The sequence below is a fragment of the Pleurodeles waltl genome, chromosome 2_2 (genome assembly GCF_031143425.1).
Source record: "Pleurodeles waltl isolate 20211129_DDA chromosome 2_2, aPleWal1.hap1.20221129, whole genome shotgun sequence".
In the NCBI taxonomy this organism is placed as follows: domain Eukaryota; kingdom Metazoa; phylum Chordata; class Amphibia; order Caudata; family Salamandridae; genus Pleurodeles; species Pleurodeles waltl.
The window spans coordinates 1,027,945,765-1,027,960,934 of record NC_090439.1 but is presented as its reverse complement, the minus strand read 5'-3'; the positions used below and the strand labels follow the sequence as shown (position 1 = coordinate 1,027,960,934).

Genomic DNA, 15,170 nt, shown 5'->3' with positions numbered 1-15,170 from the left:
CCAAGAAACACAGCCTACGAAAGCAGCACTGTGTGCACTTAGTGAGGGGGTGCCTAAAGGTGGCACAATTCGTACTGCAGTCCTCAGGGGCCTTCCTTTAGTACCCCATGCTCTAGGTACCAGGGGTATCATTTACTAGTGACTAAGTGATAGCTAGAAGTTTGCCCATTGGGAAAACAACTGAACAGTTTTAAGGAAAGATCTGGCACTGGGGATCTGTTTAGCAGGGGCCAAGTGCACGTCCAGTCGAAATTGCACCAGAAACCAGGCAAAAAGGGTGTGTGGGGGAGGGTGACCATGTCAAAAGAGGCACTCTCTTACACCACTCCTGAAGAAAGTTCCTTTTCTTCCTCCTACTGTTGTTTTGGGAAGGAAAGGGTCTTCTTTGTTTTCCTCCCTCTGAGATGTGGTTTGAGGATGTTTTTGAAAAAAAAAACTTTTAAGTCTCTTATCTGAGGGGGTAGCTTCTCCTCACTGTGAAAGTCCTCTTCCACAGGTCCGGACACGAAAGGGCTGCTTTCCCCGATTGTACTGCCATCTTTGCTGCTGTTGTAACAACTGACTGGTTCCCTGGAATACTTGGTGTTATGTGCTAGTGTGGAAGTTGCCTCTTACTGACAATGCTGTAACTCTTTGTATGCTCCCTCCAAACTGGAGTGCTCCTATGGACCTGGCAGTCTCACTGCCCTTTTTCAGTTGATTTAGAGTGTCATCCACATAGCTTCCAAAAAGATGTTAACCACTGAACAGGGCATTCAGATTGTTTGCCTGCACTTCATGCTTGAACTCCAATATTTGCAGGCATGAGTGGCACCGTAGTGAAACAGCTGTCTTCATCTGTCTGATGGATGGACTTCAGGCATGCGTAAGCAATGTTTTTGCCCTCTTCAACCAAGGCTGCTGCCCTTTTCCTGTTTTGTTATGAAAGATGTTTCATCAAATCCGCCATCTCATCCCAGTTTTGATACGCATATCTGTTCAGTAGAGCATTTGAGTTTGCAATGTGCCATTGAATCGCTGCGCTTCTTTCAAATTTCCTGCCCATAAGATTAATTTGTTTACTCTCATTGTCTGGATGGACCTGATGTTGACTGTATGTTAGCCTTCTTTCTAGCAGTAGTCACGATAATATAATTGGCCGGTATTAAACCCCTAATGCAACCTGGCTCTTAGAATGAGGACATGTATTTCTTCTCTGTCCTCTGAGTTATTGCACTGCATGAGGCTGGTTGTTTGAAGGCCTCCCTTCCTTGGTCTACAATACCTGGAAGCATGGGTAAATATTGATTTCTTGAGTGAACGGATAAAAGAGTCACTAGTAATAAACTTCCGGTGGTTTCTCCTCCTCAAGTTGCCCTCCATAGTTATCTGCTGCTATCTTTATCACCTGGTTGTACATACCTATGTTGTCTAGCTGTGATTGTTTCTGAGGATAACCTTCGACTCCTTCAGATAAATCTGTCTCTAAGTCATGCCACCGGGTCTCAGAATGTCTTGAACTCTCGGTGCTTGATACAGACCTGAAATGTGTTAATTTTTCCTCCTCATCACATAGGTCTTCCTCTTCTTTGGGGTGTGGTTGAGGAGTTAATGGAGGCTTGATTTCTTCGACACTCAAGTCTCCTTGCACCTTTGTTGTCGAGGGTACATTAGGTATCCGAAATTCCCTTAAGCTGACATCAAAATCTTTGCGTTTTTGTTAAAGTGCCATTTTGGTTTTGAGCCTTCTCTTTCTTTTTTAGCTTGTCTTCAACGCTGTCAGCCGACATCCTCTTCATTGTCGTTGATTGTTTCTTCGATGGTTCGGTCGCCGAGCTTCACTGCTCTGGTCGTTACTTTTCATGCTTATCCGTCGAGGCCTTTTTTTCCCATGACTGTTTTTCAACGTCTTTGTTTTTTTTCAGGGGTTTTCCCTCCTGCGGTATCCCACTCATGGGTTCCAGGGGGATCTTTAGTTCGAGTCGCAGTTATCGTTGTTGCTTTCTTCAACACTGAGGCTCCCTTGAAAGCGCACAAATCGTTTTTACGTCACTAAGCCATCTTTCTCGAGGAGGCTGTGTCTCTTACCTCGTGTTATCTTGAGTCTTTGACCCCCTGAGACTCCACTTCCACGACCTCCAGATCGTCTTCCGCGGCTTTTCTTTACGCTTCTTCTGCAGTGTTTTCCTCCTTATCACCGTCCAGCCTCAAATCTCGCAGTGATGTTTGTTGGCTTTGCAGGATATGATGCACTTGTCTCTACTTCTCTCTAACCCTCAGCATTTTCGGTGAGAAGACTGCGCAGGCGTTGCATTCCTCATTTCAATGATCCACCGGTAAGCAAAGGTTACAGAACGGGTGACTGTCTTTCTGCAAGGACTTGTGGTGGAAATTTCTGCAATACTTAGGCTGTCCTGGGATCCCCCTGTCCAACAATTTTTAGAAGACTCTGCTGCCTCTCTCGATCATCTTTGCGCTTTTATTGATCAATAACATCAAATAATCAATCAATCATGTCTGATCAATGTGTCTGGAACCCCAGAAGTCCTGCCCTGACAGAGAGAGACGCAAGGGGAGTCATCGTTTGGTGGTGGAGACACGCTGGGCTGGCATACTTTTACCTTTCTCTCCGGCATCATTGCTTCTATGCGAGCCCTCCCCTCCTTACCTGCTACTTCCAAAAGGAGTAGCGTTAGGTGGCTGTTTATATTGCACCCATTACCTTTGCTGTTTAAGTGTCCTTCCTAATCTTTTCTAGCATTTCGTCGACCTGGAGGCCGAAGAGATGTTCTCCATCAAAAGGGATATTTAGCAAGTGCTGTTGCACTTCGAGTTTGAATGTCAATATACACAGCCACGCATGCCTCAAAAGAAGAATTACATAGTTGATACCTCTTGCTGAATTGTCATCTGCATCAAGTGCACACCTAATGGTCTCATTAGAAACGTTTCCCCTCAGTGACCAGTGAAGGGAGCTGGCCTGGTGTTTGGTGAGCACCTATGGTGTTATCACCCTATACCAGGTCCAGGTATCCCCCTTTAGTGAGGTGTAGTCAGTGTCTAGGAAGCCAGGCTCTCTAGAGGTAGCAGTGGATGAGCAGCAAAGGCTTATTTAGGAGACATGCAAAGCTCATACAATACCACATAGAGTCACACAGCACTTACACACGAAAGAACCACACAGTGTTACAAAAATAAAGGTACTTCATTTTAGTGACACAAATACTAAAACACTATATAGACAATACCCTGCTAACAGGTGAGTAAACACACTATTATATACACTGTAGTTGTCAGGAACGAGCATAGAAAGTAATAGAAAACCAGTGTGGTACAGTGCACCATGCCTTAGGGCTGTAAGGCCTGCTAGAGGGGTAACTTACCTATGCCATAGGCAGTATTTTGTGTGCATGGGATCCTGAGGGGGATGCCACGTCGAGTTTGCCTTTTTTTCCCCACCAACATACACAATCTACAATGGCAGTGTGCATGTGTTAGGTGAAGGGTCCTTTAGGGGGCCACAAACCATTCTGCAGCCCTTCGGGACCTTCCCTGGTCACAGGGCCCTTGGTATCACTGGTATCTTTTACAAGGGGCTTATCTGTGTGCCTGGGGTGTGCCAATTGTGGAAACAATGGTACATTTTTAGTGAAAGAACACTGGTGCTTGGGCCTGGTTAGCAGGGACCCAACACACTTCTCAGTCAAGTCAGAATCAATATCAGGCAAAAAGTGGGGGGTAACTGCAAAAGGGAGCCACTTTCCTACAAGATTCCTTCTTGCTTCTGGATGCAGACTGAAGTCTTGCCGCCCTCAGACGATGTACAGCCGGGGAAATGTTGCAGTTGCTGGAAGGAGCCAAGGAAACAATGTTGCAGAGCGAAGTCATCGCAAGAGCTGCAGATTGTAGGTTCCTATGAAGTCCAGTTGCGGTTCCAGTGGCCAGAAGTCGAAAGTAAACTTTGCAGAGGAGTCCTGATGGAATCTTGCACATCGAATCTGAGGACCCACCCAAGAGGGAGACCCTAAACAGCCCTGGAAGGCAGACTGGTCACCTAACAAGGTGACCATCTACCTGGTAGGGGCTGTGACATCATCTGCCTGACCTGGCCACTCAGATGCTCCCAGAGACCTCATCCCACCTTGGATTCAAGATGGCAGAATCAGGTGGCCACCTGGAGGAGCTCTGGCATAACCCCTTGGGTGGTGATGGACAGGGGAGTGGTCACTCACCATTCCATTATCCAGTTTCGCGCCATAGCAGGGACTGGAGGTCTCTGAAGCAGTGCAGACTGGTTTATGCAAGGAAGGCACAAAATGTGCCCTTCAAATCATACCAGTGGCTTGGGGAGGCTACCCCTCTAAATCCATGTAACCTGTCTGTAGGATGGCAGCAGCGCGGGCTGCCCGGGAAAACCCTTCAAACTGGTAGGAGCAAGGTTGGGGTTCCTTTAAGGAGCTCCCAGAATGCATGGAATCATACAACCAATACTGGCAACAGTAGTGGGGTATGATTCTGACATGTTTGATACCAAACATGCTCATGTTCGGAGTTACCGTTATGCAGCTGGACATAGGTAGTGACCTAAGGCCAGTACATGGGTAAAATGGCTTCCCCGCACTCACGAAGTCCAGGAAAATGAAGCTGGAGTTCGTGGGGGCATCTCTGCTCATGCACGGGAGACCTCACTCACAGTTACTCGCACTCTGCCCTCTGGGCTAGGAGGGCCTGTCATAGGGGTAACTTACAGTGACCTGAGTGAAAAGGGTGCATGCATCCTTTCATGCACGCTGCAATGGCAGGTCTGCAGACACATTTTGCATGGGCTCCCATGGTGCCCCAATGCCCTGGGTACCTAGGTACCATATATAAGAGACTTATATGGGGGCACCAGTTTGCCAATTGTGGGGTGTAAAAGGTTAGGGACAACCAAATTCAGAGGGAGAGAGCACTGTTGCCGGGGTCCTGGTGAGGATCCCAGTAAACACAGTCAAAACACACTGACATCAGGTAAAAAGTGCGGGTAACCATACCATGCATGGTAACACTTGCGTGGCTCCAGTCGCGTTGTTAAGGCCATTTCCCCTGCATTGCAGATCACACTGTCCAGACAACAGTGCTTAAAGAACATATGGCGGGACACCCATGTAGCAACCTGGCAAGTGTTTAGGACAGGGACTCCATGTGCAAAAGTAGTGGTAGCAGCTTTGGCCCTGGTGAATGAGCATGGAGTCTATCCAGGAGCTGCTTTTTAGCTGGTGCAAAGCAGATCTTAATGTAGAGCAAGATCCAGCAGGAGATGGTTCCCTTATACACAAGCTTCCCTTCTTTAGCTCCAGCGAACCCCACAAAGAACTGACCATCCACCAGGTAATCTTTGGTATGACCTTTGTAAAAGGTAGGGGCTGTTACATCACCTGCCTGACCTGGCCACTCAGATGCTCCCAGAGACCTCTTCCCACCTTGGATTCAAGATGGCAGAATCAGGTGGCCACCTGGAGGAGCTCTGGCATAACCCCCTGGGTGGTGATGGACAGGGGAGTTCAGCTTTCTCGTAGGGCCCATGCGGAGTCTCTCCTCCTCCCTAAAGGGGTGAGTCGGACCATAAAATGCTGGCAGGGTGATAGTCTGACAGAAGGGGAAAACCATCACAACTTTGGCATCCTTTCTGCCAAGAGTCTACAAAAACAGTTTGTTTGGGAAGAAGATGGTGTATAACATAGCTGTGCTGATGTTACAGCAACGAGGAATAAGGTCTTTAGATGAGGAGCCACAAGGGGCAGCTGTGAAGCAGAAATGGAGTGCACACCAGAAAGGCGAGGACCAAATTAACATCCCACTGTGGCATGACAAAGGGAGAAAGTGGAAAACTTAAGCCATTAAAAAAAAGATATAACAGGAGACCTGAACAAAAGAGGGCTGATTCAGCAACAAAAATCCCAAAAAGCTGAAAGGTATGTTTTAATTGTGCCTAAGGCAAGGGACAAAACAAAGTGTCATATAATTTGGCCTGCAGGGTGTAAATCGGACACGTTCCGCACCAAACCACATATTTGTCCCAAAAACAGACATATACCGTTTTTGTGGCGAGGTGCCTGGCTACCAAAATGACCTCAATGACTTCCAGAGGAAGGTCCAACGTGTTCAGCTATTGCCTCTCAATCTCCAGTCAGAGGTTAAGATTGCAAAGGTCCGGTACAGAACCTTGCCCTGCTCCTGCAACAGTGGGTCATCCTGAAGAGGCAATCTGACGGGAAGACAGGAGTATGGATACCATACTTTTGCACCCAATCCAAGGGCACCAGGCTGACTTGAACTTGGTCAGTCCTGATCTTCATCAGTATTCAGGGCAGGTGTGATATCGGCAGAAAGGCATACAGGAGTCCAGGGTTCCACTCTAGGTGGAATGAGTCTCTGAGCGAGAGATGCAATGAAAACTCCAACATGCAGCAGTGCCAATATGTTTTCTGGGCAGTGATAAGCAGTCAGAGCTACTGTTCTTTCCATTTATGGAAGAGACCGTGCTTCACCTCCAGGTGCAATTTGTGATCCGCAGGGTGCTGATGCCCGAGCTTGTCCGCCCCCACATCAATGATTTATCCGGGTGGTTCACCACCAGAAATATTCCAACCAGTTTCAGAGGGGCAAGGCCTCCTGGCATAAGGTGCATGACCCACACCCCACTAAGTTTGTTGAAATACCATGTGACAGTAATTTTGTCCGTGAGCACCTGTACCAGTCTCCCTTTGATAGACGGAAGGAAGGCTTTCAATACCAACCAGAAGACCCTCAGCTACAGTAGGGTGATGTCAAGCCAGGACTCGACAGGAGATCAGATGGCTACTACAACTCATAAGCCCCAGTCAAATACAACAAGTCGATGGAGTCCGGTGAAAGTCTCAAAGTAAAAAAAAAACTTGAAATAGCTTTTAATGCAAGAAAGTACTTTGTCACTTTTTGAGAAGAATAATCTCTACTAAGCGGGCTGCTTCTGTGGAACAAAAGGCCGGTTATTCGATGCAGGTTGATCCTATTGGAGCTTTGGGGATTTATTTTTGAAAAATGTTTAGTTTAAGACCCAATACAGAAAGGAATGTAGTTGTTTTTGGGGTTTGGTGCTGGCATGACTTCGGAGACAAGTTTTGGGGCTTTCCAGGTGTCATTTACCTTTGCTTCTGACAGGAAAGACCCCTTAGAGGTTAATTAAAATCCTGGGACCACCCCAACTGGTCATCCTTTCCGGAGAAAAGGCATTCACACTCTCAGGTCACTGTCTCTGCCCTGGGAAAAGCTTCCAACCCCCTTCCACATCTAATTCAGGCCAAGTAGTGGCTGAGCACTTGCTGGAGAGCTAATGCAAATTATTATCCAGTAGCCTCAAGCAGAGCAATGGTAACTTTCTAAAAGTTACACTTCCCATATAATTAATAGAAATCCAACTTCACCATTCAATTGTAGTTTTAATTAACTATAAAAAAATCAGTCTACAACTGGTATTTAACTTCCCATGACATAGGTACATTTGTGCACCACTTTAGTGCACCATATGTTATTTGAATACACACTGGGGTAACTGGATAGCAATTTCCCAATGTTAGAGCTCACAACTGACAGCAAATGAGCCCCCCCACTCAAAAAAAAAAAAAAAAAAAAAAAACCTGGGGCTGACCTTTTTAAAAAAGATCCAGTATGCAACAGTGATGAAATACTATGGGTGTAATTTGAGATGAATAAAAATGTGAAAGAAAGCAACACCAGTTTGTGTGATCACGTGCTTAACAGGATTGTTCAGGAAAACCTCAAAGTACAACTTAGACCGGTCCTTTGAAGAGGAGAAAGAAACTATAAGTGCTAAATACTGCGAAGAGCAGTTGTAAAAAATGTAAGAGAATAAAGCTCACGTTATTAAGACATGCTATGGAACCGATTGAAGGTGTTCCCTACCACAATATATAAGCTAATAAAAACCCAGTTTTGCAAACATTAAACCCAGAGATGCTACGAAACCGAATCAATATTGAAGAAATTCAGAATAGAAAAAAAGTTATTGGTAGCACTGAATATAGAAAAGGTTTGTTTACCTGTAATTTTGTTAAGCCGTGCCCTCTTTGCTTGAAATGAACTCCCATCATTAGTTTTTCGCTTAACAGATATTGAAGCGTCGGTCTGTGGCAATGTAATCTTTGGAACATCTACTACAGGAACATCTATGTTTAATGAAGACAAAAAAGGGTAATTAGAAAAAAATAATGTCTTAGTGTCACACTGTTAATACTTTTGCAGAACTATAAAGTACGAAACCACCAAGCAATCCTATTAAATAGTTCCTCAGCTGAATCCCTTTATGGGTTAGGAGCATCTGATAGTTACCATATCCAAACAACATTACTGATGCAACACAAAGGAACTGTATTGGATCTTGAGTAATATGAGCAAGGAGATGGGCTTTGGAGCAACGTTTTCATGTTCTGTTTGAGGTCTTAGAAGAGAAGTAAAATGAGAAATATTTAGCTGGGACAGAGTAACAGGTGTGCAGAAAGAATATAATGTTGGGGTGTTGTGGGCAAAAAGCTATGGGTGGAGTTTAGGTGACAAAAAATATGAGTAGTAGGCAGAGATTGGTGATAGAAGGTTGTTCATGGAAACTTTGCATAAATGATACTTAGTGGGTTGGTTTTTCTTTTATTCATGAAGGTCTGCACTTGTCAGGATGGAAATTTCCCATGCATAGCTCAAAAAAGTGTGCTTCCCTGGCCTCTTATTTCATTGCTGTTAATGACATACATACATACATGTTACATACAAATCAGGACTAACCTTCTAGCAGAATTATGAACACTAACTCTTTTGGAGCTTTTATGTACAAGGCTCACTCAGGCCCTAGAGAAAAATGAATTACTTACTTGTAAATCCAGTAACCCAGTGTTGGTATTTTCAATGATTCACATGACTGATTCATTTTGGCTGGGAATTCCTGGTAACCTTATAAATACCAGCAAACAGTGTTAAAATGCCCATAGGCCTCCTCAACAATAGTGTTGTTCAGTAGCATATTGTAGGAACATGCAACTGTAGGCATGGTTGCCCCCCAATTGTTGCCTAATGTTGATGCAAACTTTGACTGAAAGTGTGCTGGGACTCTGCTAACCAGGCTCCAGCACCAGTATTCTTTACCTAAAAAGGTACCTTTGTTTCCACAATTGGGGCATTCCTGTCACAGAGGTGAGTCCCTTGTAAAAGGTACCCATGGTACCAAGGGCCCTGTGGCCAGGGAAGGTCTCTATGGGCTGTAGCAAGCATTATGCCACCCTGGGGGACCTCTCACTCAGGCCATGCACGCTGCCATGCAGCTTTTGTGTGCTACTGGGGAGAAAAAGGCAAAGTCGACATGGCACCCCTCTCAGGGTGCCATGCCCCCAAAATCACTGCCTGTGGAATAGGTAAGTCACCCCTCTAGCAGGTCTTACAGCCCTAAGGCAGGGTGCACTATACCACAAGTGAGGGCAAAGCTAGATGAACACTATCCCCCTACAGTGTCTAAGTCGATTCTTAGACACTGTAAGAGCAGGGTAGCCATACTGAGTATATATGGTCTGAGAGTTTGTCATTACGAACTCCACAGCCCCATGATGGCTACACTGAATACTGGGAAGTTTGGTATAAAACTTCTCAGCACAATAAACCCACACTGATGCCAGTGTGGGATTTATTGAAAGATGCACACAGAGGGCATCTTAGAGATGCCCTCTGTAGGTCAGCCAGCCTGGTAGTATAGGACTGACCAGTCTGTGCCAGCCTACCACTTCCAGACCAGTTTCTGACCACATGGGTTGAGTGCCTTTGTGCACTCTGTGGTCAGAAACAAAGCCTGTCCTGGGTGGAGGACCTTCACATCTCCCCCTGCAAGAACTGTAACACCTGACAGTAAGCCTCAAAGGTTCAGGCCTGGTCTTACAGTGCCCCAGGGCACTCCAGCCAGTGGAGATGCATGCCCTCCGGACGAGCCCCCATTGTAGCCACTCTCAGGGACAGTAGCCATTGGCTAATGCCCTCTGACACGAACACACCCATACATTTAGTATTTAGGGGCGACCCTGAACCCCGCTCTTCAGATTCCTGATGACCTCAAGAAAGGACTGCTGAGCTGAAAAACCCCGCAGAGAAGAGAAGGAGACAACAGCCGACTCGGCCCAGCCCTACCGGCCCGTCTCCAGCTTCATAAAGCTGCAGAAGAAGCAGCAAACCATTCTGCAGAACCAGCGAGACCTGAAAAGCCTCCAGGGAACTGCCTGCATCACAGAGAACCAAGAAACCCCCGTGGTCAGCGGACCTCTCCAAGAAGAGAAGGAAAGCATCTTTAAAGGGACTCTCATCTCACTCCAGAAGCATGAGTCCAATCTACTCTGCACCGGACGCCCCCGGCCCACGTCCAGACAAACCAACTAGCCAGTGAGGATCCCCAGGCGTTTCAGACGACATGTCCACCATGGGCTGACCCCTCTACACACCAACACCTGCAGAGAGAATCCCGAGGAACCCCATTGACTGCTACTGCCCGGGACGAAGATATCCATCGCCTGGAGAAGCACTGCACCTGCAGCCTCCAGGCCTGAGAGAAACCAACCACTGATGAAGCAACGACCAGCAAACGGCCCTTACCCTTGCCAAGTCGGTGGCTTGCCTGAAAAGCCTCAGTGTGTCTTGCCTGCAGTGCCTGAGTGACCCCCAGGTCCCCCACCATAGAGCTCTAATGAGAACCCGATGCTCTGTTCGCACACTGCGCCTGGCCGCCCCTGTGCCACTGAGGATGTGGCTCCTGTGCCTATTTGGGGCCCCTCCAGTACTCCTTCAAACCCCCCTTGTCTTCCCTCTGACAACACGGGTACATACCTGCAAGTAGACCAGAACCAGAGTACCTCCTGTCTCCATAGGCACCCACATTATTTTGGCTCCTGTTTCACATGTGCACCTAACCGGCCCGGTTTTGCTGGTGCTGGGTGTTAGGGGTTACCTTGAACCCCCACCGGTGGGCTACCTACGTCCTGGAGACTGAGTCTGTAAGTCGATTACTAACTCCAAAACTGTACTGTACTTACCTTCCCCAGGAACTTTTGAAAATTACAGTGTACACTTTTAAAATAGCTTTTTGACATTTTAAAAAAAACTGTGATTATTTATTCCTTTCAAAGTTCTAAGTATTACTATGCAAAGTACCTTTCATTTAATGTACTTACCTGCTAAATGAATCTTGTGGTTCTAGAGATACATTTCCAAAAGCTATTTTTCTACATAAAAACCTACTGGTCTGGAGTTGAGTCGTTGAGTGTGTGTTTTCACTTATTGCTTGTGTGTGTAATGCTTAACACTACCCTCTGATAAGCCTAACTGCTCAACCACACTACCACAAATAAAGTATTAATATTATCTATTATAGCCCCAGCACACACTCAGTCGCGTCAGCATCAATATCAGGAAAAAGTGTGGGAGGTTTACTGCAACAAGGAGCCATTTTCCTACAGACAGTTACAAATCCCCAAGAGCAGCAGTCAGGGTGAACTGCATACTATCTCCTACCTTTGCTATCAATAGGGGAACTTTTGAGGGTTGTACAATGTCACTGCTACTGTTAGCTCTCTACATGGAGCCTTTTGCAGCCAGGGTGCGACTCAACAGGGACATTAAGGGCCTGAGACTGGGCGGCAGAGAGCACAAGCTGGCGCTTTATGCTGATGATGTAATGATCGTACAGGCAGATCCCAAGACCTCCCTACTCCAACTGACGGGCATTGGAGAGGTTCAAGAAGACAGCGGGATTTAAAAATAACCACATGAAATCTAGCATCATTAACATTACGCTACCCAAAGTCGACCAGACCTACCTGGAACGATGCTTCCTGTTTGCGTGGGCGCCTCAAGGAGTCACTTACTTAGGCCTCCAGATACTTCCAATGCTGGGGCACACGATAGATAGCAACTATACCAGGCTCTTGCAGGGGAGCATTTCTTTCCCTGCTCCTTAGATTCCACTGTAGAAGGGGCACAGCACATGTGCGAGAGGAGTGCCAATTTCCCTTATTCGAAGTTGGCTCATTGTTCTCTGCCAGGCCGCTCCTACCTTTGCCCCAAATTCCTGTCTGTGTCTAATTGACAAAAGATGTCCAGGTTAAGGCTGTGTGGCTCCAATAAACAAAAAGACCCGAGCTTGTTCAAACCAGCTTAGGAGACACCACAAATTGTTCACGTCCATGGGCATGGCAGTAGTCCTGGAGCAACTTTCAATGTTTGGACTACATGTGTCAGTTGCCAAAAACAATATTAAACACAGCTCTTTCTTCACGTTAGCTTCTTCTGACATTAAAATGCACGTTGAGGATTTCAGGCTTAATGACAAGGGTGAACACTGGCCCTCAATAACAAGGAGCACAAGAAACTAGGCAACAATCTGAAGGACTTTTGAGGAGATATGAGATCAAACCATAAGCACTTCTGGACAACTTGCTGCAAGACTCTAAACAATGACACTGAAACCAGTGAAACTGTAACGGATCACTGAGCACAGCAGTGTATGTACCCATTTCCTTCTACTTCACACCAACTAAATCACTATAAGGAGAACTGCTTTAACACTATAGAACAATTCTAAAAGTAGTATTCCTTGATGACCCATTGTGTTGGTGATAGTGGTGAGCATAGCTGCCTTCTCATGATGAACCACTAATGAATAGTCCTGATTTGGTCAAGTTCTCTGTTGAAAACCATCTCAGATAAACAAGGAGATAAGTGAAGCAGAAAAATGATTAATAGGTCAGACTCCCCCATGCAGGTATCCTGGTCACAAAATTGGGAAAAATGAGGAACTGATGACAGTAAGCTACATACTGAGATTGTAGAGACGCCTTTGATATATTAAGGTGACAATGCAGCTTTTCCACTTTGTTAGACTGCATGCCTATATTGATTTCCTTTCATTTTATTTCCACCCTCAAAAAAAGTGGGGGAAGCGGGGAAAAGTTTCCAGCCAGAGGAGGCTTGACATATTTGAACCACATTTTAAATTGTTTAACCTGTTTCTGTTATTCAATATGCACGCTTTTCTTGTGACCCTTTCTGAAGCACTTAATATGTTTTAAATCGGTCTACTGTCAATTGAGAAGGGTTACTAACATCCACTTAATCCAGAACCTATCTGGGCAATACAGCAATGGTAGACAAAGGAGTTTTAAAGGACAGCCTACATGGGAAAAAACGTTTACCTCCAATTCAATTTACGCAAACTCTGGGAACTTTGACTTGCAAAGAAAAGTAGAAAATATGCCTTTTCATAAGCATTTATTTTCATTTTTTAAGACACTATTACTCTCCAATGCGAAAGTGTTGTGATTCAGAACAAGGACAAAAATATTCAGTGGTTATGAATATTATTGAGAACACATAGTGGAGTAAAACATTATTCCTTAGCCTTTGCTGATAATAAATGTATTCTATACCTTTCTTTGGGCAAATAAACCACAACATAATGCACCATGTAAGGAATCATTTAGATCTCCATTTATTGTTTTATAAACTTAAACATTTTGAGTTAGTATATTTAATTTCAATGTGTGTACAACATTTCTACTCTAGAATCACTTGTTTTAACCTATTGTGTTTCATGGTATTTATTTAGTTCAATACTTATCACATGCTACCACCTTTCTATGGTTTTGAAGCATTGCAGATCATGGTTTTGAAACACTGCAGATCAACAACAACCTAAACAAGTCTACTCATTCCCGCAGCTCCAACTGCTTGCAAATATGAAAGTAAATATTTGATATATTCTAAATTCAAGCTAGTATGAAAGCATGTAAAATGTGTTCTTATTTATGTTTCTTGCACTCAATGCACCATCTTAATTTAATGGAAGTCATACCCATAATTCCTCTGGACGTGGACTCCTCTTCTTTCTTCAAAACGTCCTCTAAAGTTTTAGAAACACTGGTTTGCTCTTTCGGCAAAGCAACTTTCAAACTTTTCTTTTCCTCTTTGTCTTTATTGCTGTTTGCACTGGTCCTAGGCTTACCCCCAGCTTTACCTTTGAGGGCTACTGCTGCAGCTGCAGCTTTAACCAGTGCTATCCAATCCTGAAAATAATGGGAAATATATATAATAAAAGGAAAATAATCAATTATTTTATTTCATAATCAAATCAAAATTACAAGTTTCACAAAAAAATTAACAGTACTCTGTAACAAAGTATGTATTACTGACTGTACACTATTTTGTTATATACCAAACTGTAAGTACTATTATTATTTGTGAATGTTTGCTCATTTCACCTCCCCACTCTGCTACTTTGTTTCAATCTGAAATCGCACCCTTCTTATTCTCGGTTTGTCTTCTCTATCTGGTCTCTCTTGTACGTACTTCACACCATTCTCCACGGTGCTATCTCCCCTGTGGTTTTGTACTTCCATGCGCTGTTGTGGATGTCTCAGTGTGCTTTTCCTCTGCTTCTTTATTGTCCTCTCCCTTGTGCCCTAACTCACCCATGCTGTGTTCCACTAGCGCAGCCCCACCAACATGCTTCTCCATAGCTCCTCTTAACATCAGTCATTCTGTTCTTTTTTTTATTTATAGTTAATAAATATATTTTTGTATGTCAAACAAAAATGTACTGCCGGCCCGCCGAAACATAGTGTTGTACACTTGATATTTCTCTATTTTTTGACCAATCTAAGTACATTTCCCATTTTATATTGGTCAATAAAAAAAAATAAAAATAAAAAATGGCATTCGCTTCATTCTGCAGGCATAAGGGAGCATGTGTCCACCTATATAATGATATGACCGCCGACAAAAGCTTTTTTTGTTGATTTTTTATTTCAAAGACAGCACCAGTACTGCTTTTAACTAATGAGCGGCTAAGACAATTGCCTATGATAGTAAGCCCCAAATGCGAAAGCTATTTGCATTCTCAATGCTTGCTAAGATTTTCTCTTGATGCTTCCAATTTTGCTCAATTTGCTAGTTCTTGTGGTGCTTTATGAATCCAGTAGTTTTTGTTGAAAGTTCATCTGAATACAGAAGTGCTATACTTATCATACATATTTACTGCAGAACGGGTTTGGGATGGTTCTTCTTTCAAACGTCTTTACTAGGCTACTCTACAGACTTTCTGCAGAGTGATGTCCTTACCGCAAGGTAGGTTC

General features: G+C 44.6%; 1 protein-coding gene across 4 annotated transcripts in view; it reads right to left on the bottom strand.

Annotated features, from left to right (window-relative positions):
* Positions 1-15,170, bottom strand: part of PHF20L1 (PHD finger protein 20 like 1) — a 764,530-nt gene that overhangs the window by 578,570 nt on the left and 170,790 nt on the right. For all 4 annotated transcript variants that reach the window (XM_069220776.1, XM_069220778.1, XM_069220775.1 and 1 more), the window contains 2 exons: positions 13,892-14,102; positions 8,061-8,186 (listed from right to left, as the gene is read on the bottom strand). In XM_069220776.1, coding sequence (XP_069076877.1) covers positions 8,061-8,186; positions 13,892-14,102 — 337 coding nt within the window. The remainder of the gene's footprint in view (positions 1-8,060; positions 8,187-13,891; positions 14,103-15,170) is intronic.